Source organism: Bubalus kerabau, chromosome 17, assembly GCF_029407905.1.
Source record: "Bubalus kerabau isolate K-KA32 ecotype Philippines breed swamp buffalo chromosome 17, PCC_UOA_SB_1v2, whole genome shotgun sequence".
In the NCBI taxonomy this organism is placed as follows: Eukaryota; Metazoa; Chordata; class Mammalia; order Artiodactyla; family Bovidae; genus Bubalus; species Bubalus kerabau.
The window spans coordinates 16506220-16529087 of record NC_073640.1 but is presented as its reverse complement, the minus strand read 5'-3'; the positions used below and the strand labels follow the sequence as shown (position 1 = coordinate 16529087).

At 46.3% G+C, this 22868-nt stretch overlaps 1 protein-coding gene across 4 annotated transcripts in view; it reads right to left on the bottom strand.

The window, feature by feature from the left end:
• Positions 1 to 12746, bottom strand: part of BANP (BTG3 associated nuclear protein) — a 69102-nt gene extending 56356 nt beyond the window's left edge. For all 4 annotated transcript variants that reach the window (XM_055551576.1, XM_055551577.1, XM_055551578.1 and 1 more), the window contains exon 1: positions 12385 to 12746. In XM_055551576.1, coding sequence (XP_055407551.1) covers positions 12385 to 12624 — 240 coding nt within the window. In that variant the 5' untranslated portion in view covers positions 12625 to 12746. The remainder of the gene's footprint in view (positions 1 to 12384) is intronic.
• Positions 12747 to 22868: the final 10122 nt, after the last annotated feature.

Below are 22868 nucleotides of genomic sequence, written 5' to 3'. Positions count from 1 at the left end.
TCACACTTCCCAAAATGGATATACCTCCCCATACAAACCACTAGGGCAAGAAAGGGAAGTGGCCGGCTTCAGCTGCTCCCACAGCACCGCAGTCCTCGGTCGAGATGCACTGCTCTCGGCAGCCCCTCCCCTCTGAAAGCTGGTGAGCTTGTGCTCGTGGCCGTGTGTCTAACAACATCCCCATCTCGGAGATTAGAACAGAAAATGTGTGAACACTTTATTCATCTAAAAATTACAAAAATCGATACAATACATATTAACACAAAAAACTTTTTTTAACCAAAAATTACGAGAGTTCCCAAAATAATAAAAGCAAAACCTTAGCAAGAAGAGAGACCCAGTTTTGCATTTCTACAAATTTCTTCGATGTCAGACTTACTGGAAAACAACTAGGTTCTCCCATCTGTTGCTGCAGAGAAAGAGCCGGCCCCACCAGAGGCGCAGCTGGGAGGGGGTGGTGCACCTGAGCAGCGTGTTCAGGTAGCGGCAGAAGCGCTCTGTAATCAACCCCAACACACTCATCAAGGGCTTTATTTCTCCCTGAAGGCAAGCTGCGGTGAGGAATCTAAAACCTCACTGGTGAACTTTTCTTAACGTTATTACTTTAAAATCCACTGATCTGTCTTGCACTTGAAATGGACACTGACCCAGGTCTGATTTGGTCATCTGGAAAATACTGGCTCAGTGAGCTAGGCAGATTTTCCAAATGTTGTTTATTACAGATTATCTAAAGCATCACATTCCTTAGTATCAGCAATGATCTCATCAGAAAAGTCTTGACATATTAGGAAGCTGCAGGCTCACAGTGGCAGACAAAGCTTTCTGGAATTCCAGTTCCACTTGGAAGCCCAAATGTTACCACTGGCAGTAGGGTTAGCTGCTTTCCTTGCAGTCACAGGCTAACTGGCTACTTAGTAAGAAATACTGGTAACATGTCAACTAGTCTGCTCCAGTGGACCATGAAAAAGAACGGCTGGTTCAGCTAACAACCCAGTAATTGCAGAAGGGCCTGTCCTCCAAGCAACTTTCCAACTCCAAAACGCAGAAGCACTCTCCACACACATCCTGTTTTGTTACAGAGTAGTGAAAGGGGCTCTACTCAGGGCTGAGATTTAACAAAATGAATGATTTTTATTGCTTCATCAAGGACATTCTTAGGTGAGAATGGCTTTTCCGAATTGCACAGCAGTGAAGAATCCCTGCAGCTCGGGGACTCAGTCTAAATGTCAGCAAAAAAAGGCAAATGACCTCTTGACAATCATTATGAAAACTACTCTCACAGCTGGGAAGGTCTCCAGGATATCCCCAGGGTTCTGGGGCCCACACTTTGTCAACTACTGCCTTCAGGAATTACAGCTCTAAAAAGAAAGCCTAAGAACCACACACACATTAAAGTGAATTTCAGATAATGTCTGCTATAAAATAGAAACCATAAAAGCAATTAAAAGCAACTCTTACTTGATTCACTAACTGCCAACTATAAATGTAAATACACTACAGAGGTCTACACATATCTTGCAATAAAAGCTTTGGCTTCTACATACCTAATGCCCTAAAATTTTAATTCTTCCCTGGTAGCTACTAAACAGCTTACGCTGTGAAGTATTACTCTGATAACATAAAATATGACATCAGCCAAAGATGCAGGACTGTATCAATATACCGGATCTGTAGGCTTAAGCACCTTAGCCTCATGACTTTTTTCAGCAGTCAACCCTACAGCACTGCAGGAGCTGCAGCTGGTTGAATCTGAGGGTGCAGAGGCATGGATATGGACAGCCTACTCAAGCTACACTCCGATTTCCCACTCCATGAAGGCTGGCTCCCCAACCCCACATTGTCTAAGGGTCAACTGCACTTTGATAAATAAAAGGGTCCACCACTGAACAGAAGCAGCCCCCCAAAATAACCTTTACCCGAGCCAACAGGACTATATATACTAGAGAGTGACCTCAGAGAACTTCTCATAAACCTAGCAAATGCCACCACGTAAGGTCATGTTCTCTGGGTATGCAACTCTAGCACTTCACAATCCCACCACATCTGCATGTGCGACCAGTGGTCTGTGGAGACCTTAGAAACCGCCTGGTATGCTGCCTCTGACCTCTACTCACAGCCTCCCCTCCCTCCATCAAACAGAACGGCAGATGGAAATGATTCAAGGTGATTTCTGTCAACAATAAACATGCACGCTTTTGATGCTATTCAATTTTCAGTTTGTAAGGAGTATGGTGCCTAATTTGTGATCATATTGGCCAGGGCAAATATTATTGGGGAAAATATATCCAAAGTTATTAAAGGAGCCCCTTTCTCTTTTGCTTAAAAAAAAAAAAAAAAAAGGACATAATGGGACATCCCTGGTGGTCCAGTTCAGGCTGTGCACTCCCAGTGCAAGGGGCACAGGTTCTACCCCCAGTTGGGGAACTAAGATCCCACAGGCTGCACCTTGCGGCCAACAAAAAAAAAGGAGTGGACATTACTGGGATAATCAGTAAAAAGCAAAATCTGAAGTAGATCTGTTGCTTAGATAACACAGCTGCATCAATGAGATTCCTAATTTTGAAAACTGTTGCTGTTGTTCAGTCACTAAGTCGTGCCCAACTCTTCAGCTTCAGCATCAGTCTTTCCAAAGAACATTCAGAGTTGATTTCCTTCAAGGCTGACTGGCTTGATCTCCACACACCCCAAGAAACTCTCAAGAGTCTTCTCCAGCACAACTACTCAAAGCATCAATTCTTTGGCGCTCAGCCTTCTTTATGGTCCAACTCTCACATCTGTACATGACTACTGGAAAAACCATAGCTTTGACTACGGAAAAACCATAGCTTTGACTATACAGACCCTTTGTCGGCCAAGTGATGTTTTTGTTTTTTTAATTCGCTGTCTAGGTTTATCATAGTTTTTCTTCCAAGGGGTGTCTTTTAATTTCGTGGCTGCAGTCACCATCTGGAGTGTCTTTGGAGCTCAAGAAAACATAATCTGTCACTGTTTCCACTCTTTACCCTTCTATTTGCCATGAAGTGATGGGATCGGATGCCATGATCTTAGTATTTTGAATGCTGAGTTTTCAGCCAGCTTTTTCACCCTCTTCTTTCACCATCATCAAAAGGCTCTTTAGTTCTTCACTTTCTGCCATTAGAGTGGTATCATCTGCATATCTGAGGTTATTGATATTTCTCCCGGCAATCTTGATTCCAGCTTGTTGATTCATCCAGCCCAGCATTTCACATGATGTATTCTGCATATAAGTTCGATAAGCAGGGTGACGATATACAGCCTTGATGCACTCCTTTCCCAATTTTGAACCAGTCTGTTGTTTGATGTCTGGTTCTAACTATTGCTTCTTGACCTGCATACAGGTTTTTCAAGAGACAGGTAAGGTGGTCTGGTACTCTTGTCTCTTTAAGAATTCTCCAGTTTGTTGTGATCTTCATAGTCTAAAGCTTTAATGTAGTCAATGAAACAGAAGTAGATGTTTTTCTGAAATTCCCTTGCTTTCTCTATGATCCAATGAATGTTGGCAATTTGATCTGTCTCCTCTACCTTTTATAAACCCAGCCTGTATATCTGCAATTTCTCAGTTCATGTAGTGTTGAAGAATTTTGGGCATTACCTTGCTAGCACGTGAAATGAGTGCAAATGCAGAGTAGTTTGAACATTCTTTGGCATTGCTCTTCTTTGGGATTGGAATGAAAACTGACCTTTTCCAGCCCTGTGGCCACTGATGCGTTTCCCAAATTTGCTGACATATTGAGTGCAGCACTTTAATAGCATCATCTTTTAGGATTTGAAATACCTCAGCTGAAATTTCATCACCTCCATTAGCTTTGTTCATAGTGATGCTTCCTAAGGCTCACTTGACTTCGCATTCCAGGATGTCTAACCTCCATTGTGGTTATCCAGGTCATTGAGACATTTTTTTGTATAGTTCTTGTGTATTCTCACCCCCTCTTCTTAATCTCTTCTGCTTCTGTTAGGTCCTTGCCATTTCTGTCCTTCACTGTGCCCATCCTTGCATGAAATGTTCCCCTGGTATCTTTTCTTGAAGAGATCTCCAGTTGTTTCCATCCTACTGTTTTTCCTGTGTTTCTCTGCATTGTTCATTTAAGGACTTCTTCTCTCTCTTTGCTATTCTCTGGAACTCTGCATTCAGATGGCTGTATCTTTCCCTTTCTCCCTGCCTTTCGCTTCTCTCCTTTCCTCGGCTATTTGTAAGGCTTCCTCAGACAACCATTTTGCCTTGTTGCACTTCTTTTTCTTTGGGTGCTTTTCGTATCTGCCTCCTGTACAATGTTACATGCTTCTGTCCATAGTTCTTCAGACACTCCATCAGATCTAATCCCTTGAATCTATTTGTCACTTCCACTGTATTTGAGTTAAGCCATACCTAACTCAAGGCATTTTAGTCAGGTCATACCTGAATGGCCTAGTGGTTTTCCCTACTTCAATTTAAGCCTGAATTTTCCAATAAGAAGCTCATGATCTGAGCCACAGTCAGCTCCAGGTCTTGTTTTTACTGACCATATAGAGCTTCTCCATCTTCGGTTCCAAAGAACATAATCCATCTGATTTCGGTACTGACCATCTGGTGATGTCTATACGTAGTGGCTCTTGGGTTTTTGGAAAAGGGTGTTAGCTATGACCAGCACGTTCTCTTGATAAGACTCTGTTAGCCTTGAACACTGTACTGTGGTTATATAAGAGAATACCCTTGTTTGCACGAAACAGCCACTTAAATGTTTAAGGTTAACGGGACATTATAGCTTAAACTGTTTTGGGAAAAAAGAAAAACACTCACGCACAAACACAGAAGAGCTGCAGTGAAGAGAAAGGATAGGGCAAATGTAAAATATTAGCATCTGAGGCCCTAAGAGAAGACTACATCATAATCATTTGTACTATTCTTACAACTTTCAAGCCTGAAAAAAATCCAAACCCAGTTCCTATGAAGAGTTGCTAAGGCTTTTGTTCCAAAGAACAGTGCTAAGTACAGAAAGATGCGCTCTCATCTGACACCAATTATACTTCAGCAGGGCTGCCTCTGACTTTTCTCTCCGCGTAGATTTTTCCAAAATAAAACCTCCAGACCCTTCAAGTCAGCGGTGACGGGCACAGCTGCTGGAGGAGTGGCCTGTGCAGAGAGGGACCCAACGGGAGCACCCCTCACCATCAGCTCGGTGTTGCTGACTCCCCGCCTGGACATCTTCCACCTGCATTAGCACGGTGTCTGGAGTCACAGACCACAGTCTGATAGGCAGGCCCCACCAGCAGTTAGTTTTTGTAAAAAAGTTTTATTGGAAAACAGCCACGTCTACTTTGGCTTCTGCCAAGGCAGAGTTGAGTGGTTGGGAAGGACCCCAAAGCCAGAACTGTTTACTCATCCAGTCCCTTACAGAAAGTCTGTCGACTTCTCTGGAGCAGAGCATTTAACATCAGCAGTGGCACCTCTAGACTCTTGAAACTGCCTGGAGACTGAGACGGGGGATAAAGAAACAGGAACTTTTACTGAGAAGCAGAAAAATGATGGTGGCTTCCTGAGGGTGCTCCAGCCTGAACTGACTCTGCCTGCTTCGCCTACTATTGGCTGGAAGGAGCAATTTCTGCTTCCGGTTACAGCACATCTACAGAAATCCCAAGGAGGAAAAGCAGGCTTCCTGAGCTCTTGAATGATCTCAGAAGCAGTGAGGACCAGTGAAGCCAGGGGAGTGGAGTGTTTTACTGACGCTTGGCATGGGAGGAGCCCAGGCTGCACACTTTGCTTTCATCCTCCTGCACCCCTTCAACCTCCTCTCTCCTAACACAGTAGGACTGCATTTTATACACACCTGAATTACATAAACTTAAATCACACAAATTTAAAATAATGTAAAAAATATTAAAGCCATTTTTTTTCCACAAAAAAATGTGTTAGTTGAATCCCGCAAACCTTAAAAAATCCATCAAGTGTTTCATTTCAAAACCAGAAGGCCACATAACTACAAACTGTGTTTGTGCCTCTTCGCTGGTGAACAGGACACCTAGCCTGGGACAGATTCAGTCAAAATCAGGGTGGAGAGAAGGGGATAGTTGGAGAGGTCGTGAATTACGCGGTGTGTTTGCAGAAGATCCCAGCAGAGAAGGCAGCGTGCCACAGCACCTGATCCTGAGGTCCACCCTGGCTCCAGCCACGATCGCTCCCAGGACAGTGTAGCAGCAGGCTGTCCCATCCTGCAGCCCACCTGCCAATGCGACCACAGGGTGTACTTGGTGGTGACAGCTGGCACCCAGCCCGAGTTGTCCCCGCTCCAACCAGGAAGATCAAGGTGCCCGGGGCTCTTAGCACACTCAAGGGGCGCACAGTTCACACCAACAAGGAAATGCCAGCACCAAGTTTTCCCTGCCAGTTTATCCAAACCCACTGCCACTTTAGAAAGGTGTAATTCTGCTTCAAGTTATTTGATGACTTTCCATCATGAAGAGAAAGGAAAATAGAGACCAGAAGCGGCATTCTTTGCAGCACACGATGTAAATCTTTATTACAAAAGGTTTGTCAGTACAGGGCTCTGCCCCAAGCCACTCAACGCAGTCCCCAGCTTCTCGACACCACTCCACCCCCACCCACCCCTCCTACCCGGGCTCTTCCTGCCCACTCACTCTTTCAGAGCATTCCCCACACTCAACTACTCTAAACGTTAACACAGAAGGGCTCAGCGCAAGGGAAGTATAGTCACCTTCCACAGACACTCCCCTCACCTCTCTACCTGTTCTCATCTCTTCACCTTCTCTGGCCTTTGCTGATGGATTTCATTCTTCCACCATCTATGTATTGTCAGCAATCCAACCTTATGGGTCACCTGTCTGGGGCAGCGGTCAGCACCATCACAACATCCCCCCACTCCATATGAGGGTCACTATAAAGACAAGGCCATCTTACTGTTCACCCCACCATGAAGGCAGGTGGTCCAAAACATAAAATCAAATCGGACGGTCCTTGACAATGGGTAGATGTGAAAAACACAAAGAATTTAATTCAAAAATGGAATCATTTCAGGTGACTTCCACAATGCTTCGGGTGTGCTATCTGCTTGGGAAGTTAAGGTTTCCATCACAGTTTAATTCAAAAGCATCCATGGGTTTCAAGCAGGGGCAGGCTCTGGGTGGTCATCCCAAGCTCAGCCTCCTCTTAGACATACCCGGGAAGACGTACTATTATGATGAAGGGATGCTTGGCTGGGGCGGGAGGGTAGGGGATGAGACAGGGTCAATAGCATGCCCTCTACATCTGAAGACAGCCCCATCTTCCCAGGAGGTAGGCCGGGCACAGACAGAGCTGACAGAAAGGCAGACGGCATAAGATGAGATGATTAGCTACAGCTCTCATTTTAAACTGGTTTCACAAACTACACAAAAGTAAGAAACCAAAGGGCTGAGATTTCTTAAAAGTACTCTGAAAGGAGGGTTGATGCTAGGAGTCTATTCTTCTGAGCTGTTAAGTGAGCTCCAGGTTCTATCCCCGAATAAGAAGCATGTGTCACTTTTTAAGAGCAACTTGCAACCACAGGACCCAAGAGATGCTGTCAAATTCCTTCAAACTCCAATGAACATTTCAGAATAGTTCAGGGCACCTCCAGTGAACAATTCACTATGTGCTTTTGTTTTTCTGACCATCAAGTATGTGAAGTCAGAGGACACAATAATGATCTTTATCCTCCTCTTGGAAAGGAAGGGCTTTTTACACATTTTTCTAAGACATTCTCAATAAGAACCTTAATACACATTACCCGCAGAACTCCTTTCTTCAAAATGAGAAAATGCTTATTTTTTCCAGATTTAAATAGTTAAAAGTGGTAAAGTCACAGGACATTTTAAAGTCAGTCTGGCATTATGATATCATGTATTTAACTGTATAGCTGAAGTCTTCAGAATTTATACTGTAGATGAGATCGTGAAGAAAAACTAAGGCTAGTAAGCTATAAGGGTGTTATCAATGAGCTGTTTACACAGACTCACCTAGAGCCTGCGCAAGGCAGACCATTTACCACCCACCAAACAAGGCTGGTGGAGAAGGCAATGGCACCCCACTCCAGTACTCTTGCCTGGAAAATCCCATGGATGGAGGAGCCTGGTAGGCTGCAGTCCATGGGGTCACTAAGAGTCAGACATGACTGAGCGACTTCACTTTCACTTTTCACTTTCATGCACTGGAGAAGGAAATGGCAACCCACTCCAGTGTTCTTGCCTGGAGAATCCCAGGGATGGGGGAGCCTGGTGGGCTACCGTCTATGGGGTCACACAGAGTCAGACACGACTGAAGTGACGCAGCAGCAGCAGCAGCAGCAAACAAGACTGGTGGGTCTTTCTCTCTTAGCTCCTTGTGGACCATCTAGCACAGAAGTATTTCTTCAGCAAGCGCATGTACTATACCTGACAATCTTTTAACTTGCAAATTCTGAATCTTTCGCTACCTTTCAACACCTGGAACGTTTCTGAGGCACACTAGTCAAGATTCTGGCGCATGTGCCTCAATTTGGGTTTTCTCATGATTAGACTTCATGTATGCGTTTTTCTCAATGCATATCATCAGAGAACGTGATATCATTATGTCTTATTACTGGAGATGCCAGGTTTTTCCACTGTGAGGTTATAATTCTTTCTTTGTAATTTATAAACATTTTGGGAGAGATGTGTAAACATCCCAAATTGGAAGAGACTAAAGGAGACATGACAACTAAATGCAGAGTGAGGTCCTGGATTAGATCCTGAAACAGAAAAAGGACATTAGTAGAAAACTGAAGTTCACAAGGTCCACATTTGAGCTAGCAGTACTGTGTGACAATGTTAAGTTTCTGATTTTCATGAGGCTATCTGATAATGTAAGGTGTCAATGTTAAGGGAAGTGGGTAAAGGGCACAGGAAAGCTCCTGAACTATTCTTGTGACTTTTCTGTAAATCTAAAGTTCCTTCAAAAGGATAAGTTTATAAAGCTGCAGATTGATTCCATACATCTGGACAGGGCTTGAGAGTCCATGTTTCTCACAAATGCCCAGTGATGGCAATGCTCCACTAGCAAGGCCCTGGCAAACACAACTGGTGTATTTCACTATTCATAGCTTTCAAAGGACAATCAACTAAAATGCATCAAGGTTACACTTCAAGCACAGTAATCACCGCTTGCCTAGAGGCAATCCTTAACTCTGGCCCACTGATACAAGACAAGCCCCCTGCAGAGGCTAAAACCACAATCTTTGCTCTAACACCGTCTATGGTTGGTATTCCCCAGCTAAGCCTGGCACCTTTCCATGGCTCTGGAGCCAGGAGAAAATCCAATGGGAACAAACACCATCCGCCCACAAGTGCAATGCAGAGGAGGAGCCCACGGGGACCAAGATTTGGCCAGTCATCCCGCTGCCACTGGGCATTCATTACCAGTCAACAGGAGGCAGGAGAGCAGGGTGATGAGAAGGGATGCTGGAATACCTACTCACACAGAGCGACTGGCCTCAGAGGTGAACTCTGCTCATCCCATTCAAGTGACTTTTAGTATCATATAATAAATCCACAAGAAAGAAGATAAGATGTGCAAGAGATTCTGCAAATTTCTGGCAGACCAGAAAGATTAATGGGGGAAGAGGAAACAGTAATCGGAGCACACAGGAGTGGATACAACAAAGGAGGCCTCCAAGCCTATAAAGGCTAGGACTCCAGACCAGGAGAGGGCAAGGGTTGTGCCTGCACATGGAAGTCAGGTCCCGTACGAAGAGCTGTACAAGGGCCCTTCCTAGACCAAGTGGAGCAGCCCCCAATCAAAGGCATCTTCCTTAAGCTGAGAGGCCCAGAGAAAATCTGCCTTCTGGCATTTGAGATCCCAGCACAACAAAAAGTTCCCCAAAACTCAATAGGAAACCTGCACATTTTCAAAAGTAGTCCCACAGGGGAATTCCCCGGTGGTCCAGAGGTCAGGACACCATGCTTTCACTGCTGTGGGCCCAGGTTCAATCCCTGGTTGAGGAACAAAAATTCCATAAGCCACCATGTGGATGTGACCAAAAAAATCAGCCCCCCAAACTCACAAGTTCTCTGCCTGCTTCCTCTGACCTTAGACAACAACAATTACCAGTATTTGAAGAGTACTTGCCACACAAAGCTAAAAGCCAGCCTTTTTAAAAAGAGGAAAACAGTGACACAATAGGACACAAGAAATCAGAGAACAAAAGGGAACTAAAAAAATCCTTACTAGTATCTTCAAAGTCAAGGAGATAATGCATTCATCAAACAATACGTTATTATGAAAAAGAAACATTATAAATCCTATAAATTAAACTTTGTGGAAATAAAAAATTTTAAAGTAGGATTGGAGGATAAATGTTTCTATCCCAGAAACAAGAATAAGATGACACAGGAAGAGGATAATGACAGAAGATTCAGAGGATTAATCCAAGATGTCCATCATCAAACTAACAGAAACTCCTAAAACAGAAGAGTAAAAGCAGAGCTGGAGAAGGAAATAGCAATCCACTCCAGTATTCTTGCCTGGAGAGTCCCATGGACAGAGGAGCCTGGCGAGCTACAGTCCATGGGGTCACAAGAGTCGGACACAACTTAGCGACTAAACAACCACCAAAAGCAGAGCAGAAGACATTCTCAAGTGACACAAGAGACTTTCAAATTCCAGAGCTGAAGGACAAGTCCCCAGAGTCAGAAAGCAGTCAGAGTAGGACTCTACATTTTGGGGGAATGTCTTAACACCAAAGAGGATCCTGAAGAGTTATCCAAAAGGAATAAGGCTACTTGGCAGTAGGTGCTCATTGAAATAAAGGAAGTCAAGATTAAAACGTGAGACCTGAACAAACTCAGTTGTATAGTAAAAGAAAGTATCAAGGATGATACCGCTGCTGGTCCAAGGAGTAAACAATCCAGATTAGAAAAAGAACACCACAAGGCTGGAGACGGTAAGAGAGATTTAGTGCCATCCTTCAGAATCTAAAACAAGGTAAAGTGGGACTTCCCTAGCAGTCCGGTGGTTGAGACTCCATGCTTCCATTGCAGGGGGTACAGGTTCAATCCCCAGAGAACTAAGATCCCACATGCCTCAGGGAACAGTAAAAATAAATAAATAAATAAAAGGTAGAGTCAACAGGAATAGAAAGTGCAAAGGAAAAGAAAGGCCATCACCAACAACAGAAAAAAGCAAAAACCCGTATAACAGTGGAAATAGACTACCTGGCTGTGAAGTAATATCTGCTTAGTTATAAACAATCTGAACTAACTGAACATAGTGAATTCAGGGGATAGAGGTGAGATGCGATATGAAAAAGTCAGTCATCCTATCTGTTAACAGCAAGTCAGGAATGTATAAAACCAGGAAAGTGCCAGCTTATTATTTTTAGCTACGAAGAACTTCCTCAAGAAACAGCAAAAAAATAAAGTCTTGGAGGAGTGGAACTGGGAGGTGGGGTGAGGGCTGTTGTTCTATAGTTTTCCATTGACACTTTGTGGCATTACTTTATTAAAGTATCAAACGTGTGCAATTTTTTCAGAACATGGACTTGGGACAGATCGCGTTCAAACCTGGCCGTGTGTCCCAGGGAAGCCCCTTCCCTCCGTGGGCCGCAGCCACCTCCCTGTCCACCTGGCCGGACCGCCGCGATGAGAAGCGCTGGAAACGCTGGCGGGACCGGCCGCAGCACTGGACCCACACACGGCATCCGCTTTCTCAAAATTGGAGCCGCGACAGGACCCGACGTCCCAGGAGCACACGCTTATTTTAATCGCCAGACAAAGGGGGGCAAAGGAGCTTTAAACACACGGAGTTAACGTTACCGGCGGCTCGGAGATTCCGAGCACCGGGCAGGGGTCCCCAGGGCCGCCCCTCACCCGGGCCCGCCGCCCGCCCAGCGAAAACAGCCGCCTCCCGCACTTCCGCCCGCAGCCGCTGTCCCCGCGTCCGCGGCCTCCGACCTCTCGGGGGGAGCCGCCTAGCCACCTGCTCGCCCGTGGGCTCACGACCCGGAGCGGCTACACCGCAGCAACAGCAGCAGGACCCCACCCCGCCCGCCCGCGGCCGGACGCTGCTCTTGCGGGCCTGGTCCCGGAAGGGAGGCCCGCTCCGCGACCGACCCCGCGCACCGTGACGGCGGGGGCGGCGGGCCGGGGGATGGGCGGCCGGAGCCAGGTGCGGGTGCGCTGAAGCGCGGCGGGCAGGAGGCTTGACAGGGCTGAGACGGGGGCGCACAGGACGGCGGGCCGTTGGGGCCGGTCGCCTTGTCGGGGGGGCGGGGGCGGCGGCGCGGGCGCCGCGGCCGGAGGAGGGCGCAGGGAGGAGGGAGGAGGGGAGATCTCGCTCTCGCTCTCGCCCCGCGGGAAGGGGGAGGTGGAGACGCGACCGGCTGCGGGAGCTGCAATTACCGTGTGGGCTGCGGAATTCTCGTGGTGTTTGTCGGGGAGATGCGATAATGGCGTCCGTCCTCGCGAGAGAAGCCGCCGCTCTGCGCAGGCGCCGCGAGTCCCTCCCCGCGGCCCTCCGCCCTGCACCATCTGCGCAGGCTCACCGGGAGGGGAACCGGGGTCGGGGCGGGGCGCGAGGGCGAGGATTGCCGCTCGGAGTCTCCAGCGCGCGCTGGGCTGGCGCCGACGACCGCCGGGCATGCGCACGGGTCCTGCACCCGCGCCACAGATTGGCCTCCAAACTTCTTACTTTTCTGTCACGCGTTCAGGCTTCTCACTAGCCCCTGAAAAGTCGCGTTGGTGGACCGTTCGAGGAATTTGCATTTTCTTTGCGGTCTAATGAATAGGAATTAGCGCCATAGACGACTACATGTCCCGGAGGGCCCTGCGCAAGCCTCGAGCAGTGCATTCTGGGACTCGTGGTTCCTGCGTCTGCGCGAAGCCTGCTGGTACTTGTGGTCCCATTCCCCCCGACGCGTGCTAGCGCGTGGAATGCTGGGACTTGTAGTTGAGTTGTGCAAGCTCTGGCCACTGCTGCAGCGGGGTTCCCCTGAGTAGCAGGCGAGCACAGGGGTTCCCAGGGTCGTCACAGATTCAAAGACACGCTCCTGGAAAAATATATATTAATTATATGTGATATATATTTTATGTGTAATTGATGTTTGTTCTGTATTGTGATGTTTGTTATGTATCCTTAGAAAAGGCAGAGAGGACCCAGAGATCAAATTGCCAACATTCGTTGGATCATACAAAAAGCAAGAGAATTCCAGAAGAACATCGACTTCTCCTTCATTGTCTATGCTAAAACTTTTGACTGTGTGGATCACAACAAACTGTGGAAAATTCTTATTAAAGAGATGGAAATACCAGACCACCTTACCTGCCTCCTCAGAAACCTATATGCAGATCAAGAAGCAACAGTTAGAACAGGACATGGAACAATGGGACTGGTTCCAAATTGGGAAAGGAGTGTGGTCAATCCTGTATATTGTTACCCTGCTTATTTAACTTACATGCAATGTATTGTGTATAGAATGTCCATATGTAATAATGCAATGTTATTTATATATGAATATAAACACAATATAAAATGTGGTTGTATTGTATTTAAAGAGCATAAAAGCGTGTTTGTGGGTACTATAGGAAAAACAGTCCCAAACTATAGACAATTCTCAGGAATGTTATTCCTGCTTACCAGTATTGCTGGGAATACCACTTTTCATTTTTATTCTTTACACTTGCCTCTGTTTCCTGAGTTGTTTCAGTTCAGTTCAGTCGCTCAGTCATGTCCAACTCTTTGCGACCCCATGAACCACAGCACACCAGGCCTCCCTGTCCATCACCAACTTGCGGGGTACACCCAAACCCATGTCCATCGAGTTGATGATGCCATCCAACCATCTCATCCTCTGTCACCCCCTTCTCCTCCTGCCCTCAATCTTTCCCAGCATCAGGGTCTTTTCCAATGAATCAGCTCTTCACATCAGGTGACCAAAGTATTGGAGTTCCAGCTTCAACGTCAGTCCCTCCAATGAACACCCAGGACTGATTTCCTTTAGGATGGACTGGTTGGATCTCCTTGCAGTCCAAGGGACTCTCAAGAGTCTTCTCCAACACCACAGTTCAAAAGCATCAATTCTTCAGCGCTCAGCCTTCTTCACAGTTCAACTCTCACATCCATACATGACCACTGGAAAAACCACAGCCTTGACTAGATGGACCTTTGTTGGCAAAGTAATGTTTACAACGAGCTGAAATTCCTTGGATCCTCCAAACATGAAATGGTGGCGCTATTTTCTTTCAGAAAAGAAACGATTTACTGTGAGTTTCCTGCCCACCTCTCTTTTGCCAATAATAAAACGCTACTCAAGGCAGTAACCAGCTGTAGAGCCTTGGGCAACCTTGTTGGGGCTCTTCCAGAATTAGCCCTCAGGGGTCTTCTGAGACTGGTCACGAGATTCCCCTGCAGGAAAAGTGCCCTCAAGAAATTCCAAAGAAAGTTACAGCAGGGAAGATCGCGGTATTGAAATGAGATCTGTCCTATTCAGAGGTGAGGAAGAGTCCAAAGAGATTGGAAAGTTGCTCTGCAAGGTTACAGAGCTGGGAAAAAATGAAAGTGGGGTCCTGAATCCAGAGTACTTGAATCTGGAGTCCAGGGTCTGCTCACAATGGGGAAAGGGTTTCTGAAGCCAACCACAAAAATCCCAAGAGAGCTGTGCTTTCTGTCCCCACCTCTTCTTCAGTCACAACCAGTCTGAACACTTAACTCTAAAATTCTTGCAAGGATACTTGCATATCTGACTAGAAAGCAGATGAATGTAAGATGATATTTGCCACACTGTTTTAAAATATCACCCTTTCAAGATGCAGCCCCCTTTCAGGTGTGGGCTTGCCTGCTCCTTCCTTTCCAGGCAACTGCTCAGTCATCCTGAGTCACTTTTAAGTGGAGCAAAACAGTAATTGTCCTTAGGCTGGAGTGCTAGACTTCTCTTGTCTGTTTTTGATGTTTCTGTTTTATTTACTTTTATTTGGGCTTCCTTGATAGTTCAGTTGGTAAAGAATCTGCCTGCAATGCAGGAGATACTGGTTCGATTCCTGGGTCAGGAAGATTCCCTGGAGAAGGGATAGGCTACCCACTCCAGTATTCTTGGGCTTCCCTTGTGCCACAACTGGTAAAGAATCCACTTGCAATGTGGGAGACCTGGGTTCGATCCCTGGGTTGGGAAGATCCCCTGGAGAAGGGAAAGGCTACCCACTCCAGTATTCTGGCCTGGAGAATTCCATGGACTGTATGGTCCTTGGGGTCGCAAAGAGTCAGACAGAGCTGAGCTACTTTCACTTTCATTTTCACTTGCTGCCCAGGAACTGAGACAAATGAAGGTTTGTAGTATTGACACCTAACTGATTCACCATGGTTTTTAAAAAATCAAATAGCTAGAAATCAGCAAAGACCACTGCCTACCAATGAAACTCACTTCCCTACCATAGGGGACCCTTCTCCTTGCCATCAAGCCGTACTAGACTCCGATCCAGGGACGCTGCCCACCCACCCCCCATCAGGCTGTCCAGTGGTTAGGACTCCAAACTTTCACTGCCAGGGGCCAGGGTTCAATCCTTGTTTGGGAAACTAAGCTCCCACAAGTCTCTCGGCCAAAAATAAATAAATAAAATAGAACGAATCCAATCCAAGTTTCCAGAGTTAACTAGGCTGAAGACAGATCGATGGGAGCTTTATAAAAAGAGAGGGAGGTGCACGCTGGCCTGGATGGACCCAGAGATGGGGGCCCATGTGGATGCACACGTGCCAGGCGTTTGCAAATATCTCCCTTGTTTGAAACCGTGCAGGGCCCACTTCAGGCACACCCTGGAATCCTTAGAAGCAGCCTGTTTCTGAAGATGCACCCATCAGGGAGAAAAGTAAATTGTTTATGAAGCCCTCAGTCGCCCAGGAAAAGTCTAGAAGAGAGTATAAAGTCCACAGAGCAGGGCTGTGGGAGCAGGCTCGACCTGGGCTTGGAGTCCTCGCTCTCCTGTGGCAAGTCAGCTGCCTCGTCTGGGAAATGGTGTTTCAAACCCACAGCTCCCGGGCACATTAGGAGGATTCCAGGGAAGTGGAGTTTGTCAAGGGTTTAGCGGAGGGTCTGTCTCAGGAAACGGGCATATTATTGTGTGTTGAGTTACCTCACTTTGCCAACAAAGGTTCGTCTAGTCAAGGCTATGGTTTTTCCTGTGGTCATATATGGATGTGAGAGTTGGACTGTGAAGAAGGCTGAGCGCCAAAGAATTGATGCTTTTGAACTGTGGTGTTGGAGAAGACTCTTGAGAGTCCCTTGGACTGCAAGGAGATCCAACCAGTCCATTCTGAAGGAGATCAGCCCTGGGATTTCTTTGGAAGGAATGATGCTAAAGCTGAAACTCCAGTACTTTGGCCACCTCATGCGAAGAGTTGACTCATTGGAAAAGACTCTGATGCTGGGAGGGATTGGGGGCAGGAGGAAAAGGGGACGACAGAGGATGAGATGGCTGGATGGCATCACTGACTCGATGGACATGAGTCTGAGTGAACTCCGGGAGTTGGTGATGGACAGGGAGGCCTGGTGTGCTGTGATTCATGGGGTCGCAAAGAGTCAGACACTACTGTGCGACTGAACTGAACTGAGTTACCTCACCTAGGCCAGGCACATGATTATAATCCCTTTTCATTTTGCAGGACGTGAATTTCAGAGAGGTTAAGCAACACTCTTAACTGGAGCGTGGCAGTGCTATTGCTTCAAGGAGGAAGCTTGCGAGCTGTGGCAGGAAAGGTACTTAGAATGTGGAATGTGGAGGTCCCTGTCAAAACTTGCCAAGGGACAAGTTTTGTCTTTGTCCTAGGATAACTCGAAGCCTTTACAAGGTTTTAGGACAAGGGTGTGTATGATGAGATTTGCATTTTCAAAACTCACTCTGGCTAGAGTGTTGGAAAATGAGTTGGGGGTGGGGAGGAGGGGTCCTGACTGGACTTGGGGAGAGCAGTGGAGGCTGTGGCAGGGGTCCAGGCAAGAGATGATGGAGACTTGGACTAGGGTGGTCACAGTGGTGGTAGAGAGGCAGGGGGCACAGAATCAGAAGATTCCAAGGGGTGATTCAACAGGACACAAGCACAAATCTGACCCTCGGGTGGGCGGGGGTAGCGGGGTGGAGTGCTCGATGCCACCTGGACCTGCAGATGTGAGACTTGATGGATAGTTGTGCTGTTCCAGGAGCCTGCCCGGGGCCGTGCCACCCTGGGGCCCCTTCTGTAGTTCCTCCCCCTCCCCAGACACTGGGAAGAGACCTGGTTTGGGGTGAACTGGGGTCCTGGGAACAGAGCTCAGAGACAATCCAGGGGAGTGGGAAGGAGCAGGATCCAGCATGCCCTGTAGCTCCACCCCCACCTGGCGGGGAATTCCACCCAACCCAGGACCGGCAACTGCTGCGTGTTCTGAGCCATGAAGAAATTTAAGGAAGTATCATCAGTAAAAATTCCCTTAACGTAAAATTAACCATTAACCATTCAAAGGTGTACAACCCAGTGGCACCAAGTGCATTCACAGTGGTATGCAACCGTCAGTAACTGGTTCCCGCATGTTTTCATCACCTTTCCCGTTACCTGCCCTCCTTCCCCCCTCCTGCCCCAGCTCCTGGCAGCTGTCTGTCTGGATGTTTCCTATAAACGGCATCACACGTAAGTGGCCTTTTTTGACTGGTTTCTTCCATTCTGCACAATGTTTTCAAGGTTCATCCTTGTTGTAGCCTGTGTCAGTGCATCACTCCTTTTTTTTTAATTACTAAACTTTATTTTTTAGGGAAGCTTTCAGTTCACAGCAAAATTGAACAGAAAAGTACAGATTTCCCATATACCCTCTGCCACATCCCCAACCTCTCCCTGATATCAGCACTCCTTCCGGAGCCAGAGTGGTGCATCTGTTACAGTCGATGACCCTGCAGAGACACGCCATCACTGCCCGGAGTCCCGAGTCTACATCAGGACTCACTGTTGATGTCCTACAATCTATGGATCTGGACAAACATGCAGTGACGTGTATTCCCCTTTATAGTCTCATACAGAGTAGTTTCACTGCCCTAAAAATCCCCTGTGCTCCACCTGTTCCTCCTTCCTCCCCACAATCCCTGACAAGCACTGATCTTGTCACTTTTGCCATAGCTCTGTCTTTTGTGTAATATCATATGGTTAGAATCAGCCTATAGCCTTCTTGGATTGGCTTCTGTCACTTAGTAAAACACATTTAAATTTCTTCCATGTCTTTTCCTGACTTGACAATTCTCTTTAACACTGCGTAGTACTCCACTGCCTGGATGTTCCACAGTTTATTCATCCTTTCACCCACTGAAGGACATCTTGGTTGTGCCCAAGTTTTAGCAATTATGAATAAAGCTGCTATAAACACCCATAAGTTTTCAGCTCCTATGAGTAAATACCAAGGGGAGCAATTGGTAGCTCATATGAGAAGAGGATGGTTAGTTTTGTGAAAAATCACCAAACCGTCATCCAAAGCGGCTGCACCATTTTGCGTTCTGCAGTTGTTTTTCAGTCGTTCGTTCATGTCCGACTCTTTGCGACCCCGTGGACCACAGCACCCAGGCTTCCCTGTCCTTCACCAACTTCCGGAGTTTGCTCAAACTCATGACCATTGAAGTCCAGCTTATTGATTATTTCTTTCATGGATATTGTACCTAAAAAGTCATCATCATCAAGTCCAAGGTCATCTAGATTTTCTCCCATGTTACCTTCTAGGAATTTATAACTTTGAATTTGCATTTAGATCTGTGATCTATTTTTTAAATATATTTTTAATTGGATGATAATTACTCTACAATGTTGTGTTGGTTTCTGCCATACAACATGAATCAGCTATGAGTGTACATATATTCCCTCCCTCTTGAACCTCCCTCGCAACCCTCCCACTCCACCCTTTGTGATCCATTTTGAGTTACTTTTTGTGAAGGGTGTGATGTCTGTGTGTAGACTGACTTCTTTGCTTGTGGACATGTGTCTGGTTGTGTTAGCACCAGTTGTTGAAAAGAGGATCTTTGCTTTGTTCCATGGTAGAAATCAATTGACCACAGTTATGTGGGTCTATTTTCGGTCTCTAAAGTCTGTCCCAATGATTGATGTGTCTCTTCTGGCCAATACCATGCTGTGTTGATCACCATAGCTTCATTCCTTTTAATGGCTAAATGATTGCATTTATATCACTTTTGTTTATTCATTCATCCCCTGATGGACCTTTGGGGTATTTCTATCTCTGGTTGTTATGAGTACCGCCCCTCTGAACTCGGATGTACATTTGCGTGGTTTTATGCTTTCATACCTCTTGGGTGCGTACCTAGGAGTGTGATCACTGGGTCACACCAGGTACAGCTCTCGATTTAACTTGTTGGGGGACCTGCTTCGCCTCTGAAATGACACTCCTCATTGTTTTGGGTGAGCAAATGCTGACTTCCTGATTGAGAGAGGCCCACGTGGAGGGGAACCAACAGTAACCCCCGGGAGCCACAGGGGTGTGCCATCTTGAGAGTGGGTCCTCCAGCCCCAGGTGAACTCCCAGTCTGATGCCTCTTGGAGCAGAGAGAGCTCTTCCCACAGAGCCCGGCCCAGACTACAGGTTTTTGAGCTCAATAAATGATTGTTGTTTTCACCAACTGTTTGTGGGTGGTCTGCTGGGCAACAGTACATCATTGGGGTCTAGAGTCTATTCACACCTTTTATTCCAACCAAAGATCTCCTTGGACCCGGTAAGAACCTGGAACAGATGATTGACCGTCCACCTGTCATACTGCATGCAATGATTGTGCGCCTTATGTATATGCCTGTGGAAGTGAAGACTAGTCATGTGGTGGGGCCCAAAGAGATTAAGAGCTCAAGGCCACACGGGGACTTAGTCCTGTCACCACTCTCAGCTGCAGGCACATCATCTGTAAGATGGAGACTAAGGCAGGGCCCTTTGGAATACACAGAAAACAAATTAAACAAGCTTCATAAAAGGGAATTATTGATGCAATACCTGAAAATTTGGAAATGGACTTTAGGATATAGCAACAGGAATTGCCCAGCTGAAGCAGTGTCATTTTCTCTGCGTGTATCTCTCTCATTCTGTCTCTGTCTCTCCCTCCCCACCCTTCCCATCTCGGGGCTCAATTTTCTCTCCATTCTTGGATCCATTCAGGATCTCACAATGCGTCTGTGAGCTGTTTCATAATGCCCAGGGACAGACAGGGCCTCTCTCCTACAGCGGCAGCCATTTCCAGGGCTGACAGGTACTGGCCAGCTCAGGTTACCTGTGAGCCACTTTCCCTCTGATTGGCCAAGCCTGATATACACCAGGGAGGGGGGAGGAGTCAGCTGGCAGAGAGGGAGTATCCTAGGGAGAACCCTTAGGTGCTGTTACCAAAGGAGACGTGGCCAGGCATGAGGGAGACATCAAGGCATTTGCCCGAGCACGTGTCTCCCTGGGCTCTGGAGAGACCCAAGGAGCAGCCGAGCTCCAGCTGTGATGTGGACGCTGAGGTTTGTCCAGCAGAAGGAAGGCTCTTTTCTCCCAGCAGCTGTTGAGTCACTCTTTCCAGAAAGAGAGGCTTGAGAGCCTCTCAGGGGTGGAGAAGGATCTGGTTCCCTTGGGCTCCCAGGCAGCCCGGCTTCATTGTTTTCATTTGACTCAAGGCGCAGAGCAGCGAAGCCAGACAGGTGAGGACCATCAGGGCAGCACTGTGGTGTGATGTCCCTGTAAACGTGAAATTTCCACTACAAAGCATTCCCTCAGGCGCTGCAGATCCGGAAACAACGGGATCCATAAAATCGGTAAAAATGCAAGCTGAAAATTGTGGTATAAACAATCCAGTGCAGAAGCAAAAGAAATTACTATGAATAAAACATATTGAAACATCCATGTGTTCTCAAGATTCTGCCCAGTGTGAGTTTTTTCTATTTACTTTTCCTTCCTTTTTTCTTTTTTTTTTTTTTTTTGACTAAAACAGAATTCCTTTATAGACAGTGTTGGCTTCCCTGGTGGCTCAGTAGTAAAGAATCTGCCTGCTGTTCAGGAGAACTGGGTTCAATTCCTGGGCTGGGAAGATCCCTTAGGGAAGGGAATGGTGACCCACTCCAGTATTCTTGCCTGGTTAATCCCATGGACAGAGGAGCCTGGTGGGTTACAGTCCTTGGGGTCGCAAAGAGTCAGACACGACTGAGCAACTAACACTTTCACTTTTCACTATAGACAGTGTAAGTATCTGCTGGGATCTTAAAGCACTTTGGAGAGCACTTTTGCATTTAGGAGCAAATTTGAATTTCTATCATTTAAGCGCTATTTATAAAGAGTAATGCCAAGAAATTTGAGGGGTCTCATAGAAAATTTTTCTCAAAGAAAAATTATTTTCTTTGATCACACACTCATTTCAGCAAAAAGATCTGGAGTCTGCTCCTCCAATGCATGTGTAATTATGTATGAATTATATCCATATATCAGGTTCTAATGTACTGTGTCCTCTAAGAAACATATGGAAAAGAGAAATTATAAAAGGTGAAAGAGGAAATAAAAATAGAAACTTCAGTCTTTCTTTCTGCCCTTTGAAAGATGTGATTGGGGAGGCCTAACAAGTCCAAAATCTGATGGGGTGGGCAGAGGAGTGTGGGGTGAGGTCCAAAGGCAGAACTTCTGCTTGCCCAGGGGAATCTGTCTTTGTTCAGTTAAAGCTTCCGACTGATCAGACAAGGCCCACTCATATTGTGGCAGATAACCTACTTTACTCAAAGTCTTACATGTTAATCACATCCAAGAAGACGCCTATCCTGAAATATCTGGAATAACGTTTGACCCAATATCTGGGCACCACAGCTCAATCAAGCTGACGCAGAATTCACCATCACAAATCTACATGCTGCTGCTGCTAAGTTGCTTCAGTCGTGTCCGACTCTGTGTGACCCCATAGACGGCAGCCCACCAGGCTCCCCCATCCCTGGATTCTCCAGGCAAGAACACTGGAGTGGGTTGCCATTTCCTTCTCCGATGCATGAAAGTGAAAAGTGAAAGTGAAGTCGCTCAGTCGTGTCTGACTCTTAGTGACCCCATGGACTGCAGCCTTCCAGGCTTCTCCATCCATGGGATTTTCCAGGCAAGAGTACTGGAGTGGGATGCCATTGCCTACTCCGCAAATCCACATGAGGACTCACCAATTCCTGCAGAGAATTATAGTACATGAAGCCCACTGATTAGTGTTTTATGTGCAAAGGAGATAGCCAAAAATTAGCAGGTGTTGAGTTGAATAAATTGAGACTCTTTGATTCGAAATATAGGTGAGTGGATGAAAGTGGGACTTGGAACAATCTCTCAGGTGAGCATCGTGACACATGGATCAACAGCGTCAGTGCTTTTCTCCTTTGACCTGTAAACGTCAGACCTAGGAATTCCATTCAGAGATGTTCAGTGCAGTGTTACAGATAAGACAAAAAAAGTACATCTGGAGGGAAACAGATTTGATAAATTACGATTACTGTTTTAATGAAATGCTGTGTTGAAATTCATGACAATTATTTTAAAATTTTTTATTGATGTATAGTTAATATACAATGTTGTGTTAATTTCTCCTATACAACAAAGTGACTTAGTAATACAAATACATACATTTTTTATATATTTTTCCCATTATGAATTGTGCATGTGTAAGCACATGCTAAGTTGCCTCAGTTGTGTCTGACTCTGTGATCTTATGGACTGTAGCCCACCAGGTTCCATGGGATATTTCTTGACAATTATTAAGTGACTAGATACATACCTTCTACATAGGATATGTTATCTCCTGTATTTTGTTTTATTTGTTTATTACTTGGCCAAACTGTGAAGCTTGGAGAATCTTAGTTCCTGGACCAGGGACTGAGCCCATGCTCCCTGCAGTAGAAGTTCAGA